This window comes from Helianthus annuus, chromosome 2 (assembly GCF_002127325.2).
Source record: "Helianthus annuus cultivar XRQ/B chromosome 2, HanXRQr2.0-SUNRISE, whole genome shotgun sequence".
Classification (NCBI taxonomy): Eukaryota; Viridiplantae; Streptophyta; class Magnoliopsida; order Asterales; family Asteraceae; genus Helianthus; species Helianthus annuus.
Window position 1 is genome coordinate 172,387,123 of NC_035434.2, and position 4,237 is coordinate 172,391,359.

Consider the following 4,237-nt stretch of genomic DNA (forward strand, 5'->3'; position numbering starts at 1 on the left):
TACGGACAAGTGGGGTTACCGGTTTTTTCCCCGGAATTGGTGGTGGACCCAGGTTACTCTAATAGTACACCGTTTGGTCTAATGGGTGCCCGATAGTGCTCGGGATTGATTCTTTTAAGAAAAAAAATCGCAACCAAAAATCTGGACATGATTGCCTACACATGTTGTGAACTATATATAAATAGATTTATAGATCTATATTTTTAACATCTTTATAAATTGCAAACTGGACATTGTTTGATTAAAGTCATGTGCTATGAATATATTTGTTCGCTTGAAATGTACACACAACCATGTGCTATGTGCATTATTTTGTATTGGTGGATCGCCAATAGGCCAATTTGGTCACGTGGTATACTTGTGGTGGCTTGTGTTCTACGTTGTTCAGATTTGTATCACTAATTTGGAAATGTACACACAACAATGTGTTGTGTGCATTATCCGATCATTATTACATGAAATCGTTAATTATTTAATTTGTTTTTTTGGCTCTAATTAAGTGATTATTTAGGACTTTTAAATAACAAGTTCCGTAGAAGCTTTAACAAAACTTATTAAATAAAAAGTAATGATTTGCAGTGGCGGACCCGGAAAATATTTTCAAGGGGTGCGGATGAGGGGTTTAACCAAATTTTCAAGGGGTGCGGACAGAATTTTACCCTATAAAATACACTAATTTTTTTTTTCAAGGGGTGCGCCCGCCCACCCGGATCTCTTACTAGGTCCGCCCTTGATGATTTGCCTCTTATTTGTTTTTTGATCGGTAAATTTGCATAACTGACGGACTACTGGGGTATCATCACGCCACCGGCAGAACCATCCGATCATATACATTTCCACTAGACAATAATGGCTATGTGACTTTTAATTAATAATCCCATTTCATAAAACTAATATGACTATATGCTTGTGTAATCAATTTTGTTAAACACATTAACACATCTAATATTAGATATCACATAACCCCTTTCGAAAAATAAATTCAAACGTACTTTATCTTCACAAATCCGTCCAAGTTTTATGTTCACACGCTTGTTTATATCGACAACCATGACCACATTCATTTCAATTCTCCGCTCAAGTCTTGTTATAAATTTTGTAATTCTGGAGAACACCTGGTTCGATTATTATGTTAATATCGCTTTTGTAATGCATAAATTACTTCTAACCTTTTTTAAATGGAAAAGTTGGTCGGAAAATATAATCCGACCAATAAATAAGTGACTAATTTCAACCCGAAAGGCCGAAACATAATACAACCAACCGATGGGTTCGATCTTAGGCTCAAATTATTTTCTAAAAAATGTTTATTGCATTTTTTTCTTTGCCATTATAACCAAACCAGAAATCTAAAGCCCATGTAGATACCCTTCACATGGTCTCTACATAAACAACATGCAATCATTTGCAACAAATGATTAACCTATACCAATATTCGATTGAGGCATTTTTTTTAATTTAAGACAATGTTGGTTTTACCAAACTAAACTTTTTTAATTAAAGTAAAAAAATAGGTAACTATTTAATAAAGTTTCTGCTTGGCAATTTTGTAATTATTTAATAAAATTTGTTGGCCGTTCAAAAAATTCTGTAAAGATTATTAGGCTATGCGGTATGATGATGGTTCTCTTTTGGAGGATGATCCGTCATGTAGGCGTCACGTAGGATGGGTGTAAGGATGGGGCAAAGAGGATGGAGGTATGGAAATGGGGACGGACCTAAAATGTATATGTATATATTGTATCTATAGGTGTGAGAGAGAGGGGGATGCACGTTTTTTGTCTTCATGTGGAGCGTCTCCAACGTCCAGAAGAGGACGACCAGGACGAAGCCGGGGGGCGAGGCGGTGTTTGGCCCGGCCGGACCAGAACAAACCGGGGACGGTCCCCGTACCGGACGGCCTTAAACTCAAACAAAGATAACAAGATGGAACCTTTTATTTCAAGAATTTATTACTCCAAACTACAAATGAATTCATCATACAATACAACTATGAAATTGGTTTATCAAAACTCATTACAATTAATCTTCTTCATCCACATTCTTTTCTTCAAATCTCAACCCCTCATTGATTATCCATCTCCAGATCAAGAATTCGAAAACCATCCACCACCATCACCACCGCTACCGGTTGCAATCAATCGGATCTCATCCCACTTTTCCAAGATTCATGATAAAGATTCAAAATTTATGCCTCAAATTGTTCCATAAATCAAGAAAACTTGTTAATTGCATAATTTAACTGTGCAAGCTACTGCTTGTGCCCAATACTTGAGCCTTGCTTTTACTTCCTCAGGATGATCACCTACAAAAATTAAATCCAAACACATTAAAAACCAGATCTTATACACTTCAAATAAATATAAAATCCCAAACCCAATAATAAAAAATCAAATAAATAAAAGATACGCTCCCACATCATAAACATTCTGGGTGTTGGGATGCACGTTTTAGTCGCATCAAACGTGCATCCAAACACCTCTTTAGACATTAAAAATAACAATTAGAAAAAAAAAAAAAAAAAAAAAAAAAAAACCTCTCACACCGGGACTAGAGATCCTGGGTGGGTGCCTGAGATGTGCGTTTGGCTCGCGTCAAACGCACATCACAACAAACATTAAAAATAATAATTAAAAAAAAAAAAAAACTCACCAGGACTAGAGATCTTCCAATTAGCAATCGGAGCAGGCGGCGGCGACACCATCTCCTCCGCCACGTCCGCCGCCGGCGACACTTCCGGCGACTTCTGGTCATCAAGAAACTTCTGACTCATAGAATAACACAACTCCAAGGCCGGCAAAGTGTTACAAAGCTCCGGAATCTCATCATAACTAAACCCAAACCCCAGATCAAAACACCCTTTAAGCTCATCAAGATCTTCATCAGTCAAACTTTTAGCCCTCACAAGATCATCTTCATCAGTTGCCTCAACATACCCTTCAAGAAAGACTTGATTTTTCTTCTTTTTGAAGGCGTTTTTGATCGTTTTGGAGCGTGAATTCAAAGACCCAGATGGAGTTTGTTGGTTGGTTGAGAATTGGGGTTCTGGGTATTGGTTTTCTTGGAAGATTCTTTCGGAAATTTGTGACATTGATTCGTATGAACAGCTGCCCATTGGAGATTGTTGGGTGTTTGGTGTTGGGTATTGTGACCCTGAATTTTTTTTATGGGATTTTGGGGGTGTGAAAGTGCGTATGTGAGAGGAAAGAGTTGGGTTTTAAAGGTGTTTGTATGTATGATGTCATGTGTGATGTATGTATGTATGATGATGATGAATGTGGTGGAAATGTGATGTTTTCTTAAGTGGCCCCTATACTTTTAACTTTTGATCAAAGTTGGTTCTTGTAAACTATTAATAGTGAATTATGTAAGTAACTAGTGGAGTTATCGCGCTACGCGACGGGAATTTGGTTGATTTCGTTTTGACTTGTTAAACTCGGCCAGTCTTATTTCGTTCCGTTTTGATACAGACACTCACTATATATGAACCAAAAGAGAAAACGGACAAAAGATATGGTATGCTTGAGCCAACTCGGTTTCGCACTACACGTCGGGAATCTGGTTGGTTTTGTTTCAGCTCGTTACGATATCGACATTTGTATAGAAATCGAAAGAGAGCCCTTCGGAAAAAAAAAATCTTTTTTACGGCAGTCTTTTCTAACATTTTAATCTAGGGTTGATGGGGGCAAAACTCGCACGGAAAGGCCGAGTTCTCTAAGTTCTCATAACTCAGAAGAGTTTTTCCTTAATCTTGATCCTATACATATAATATCGATAACCTCTTGGTCTAGTAACAGCAGGTGTTTATTCTGTAGTGCGGATTTAAAATTTTAAATCCTACAAAATGTATAATAGATTAGTATTATCTGTGAACTCAAACAATAATGTTAAGTACATCAGTTATTATGATGTTTTGATTCTTTTTGGGTTTTAACACATGCATTATGACTATAATGTGAATGTTTTCATTTGAAGATTATTTTATTAGTTTATCTAAAGAAAAAAATAACAGTTAAAATGATCAATGATCAGAAATTAAACATTAAGTGGTATATTATTAGTTATCAAGTATTTTACACAAGATTGTTAATTTCTTTAGTGAATATTAAAATTGGGTTTGAGTGCATTTTTTCTTCTAGACGTGTAGCGATCCCCCCCCCCCCCCCCCCTGCCGCTCTTTTATTGAATAATTGTTTTTTGTAACATTACATTTTACAAAACTAATACAAGGTGTCAG

At 36.4% G+C, this 4,237-nt stretch overlaps 1 protein-coding gene across 1 annotated transcript; it reads right to left on the bottom strand.

The window, feature by feature from the left end:
• Positions 1-1,917: 1,917 nt before the first annotated feature.
• Positions 1,918-3,196, bottom strand: LOC110927247. Its single transcript, XM_022170898.2, has 2 exons — positions 2,653-3,196; positions 1,918-2,305 (listed from the first exon to the last, which is right to left on the bottom strand). The coding sequence occupies exons 1-2, from the start codon at positions 3,113-3,115 to the stop codon at positions 2,226-2,228; spliced, it is 543 nt and encodes a 180-aa protein (XP_022026590.1). The 5' UTR covers positions 3,116-3,196; the 3' UTR covers positions 1,918-2,225.
• Positions 3,197-4,237: the final 1,041 nt, after the last annotated feature.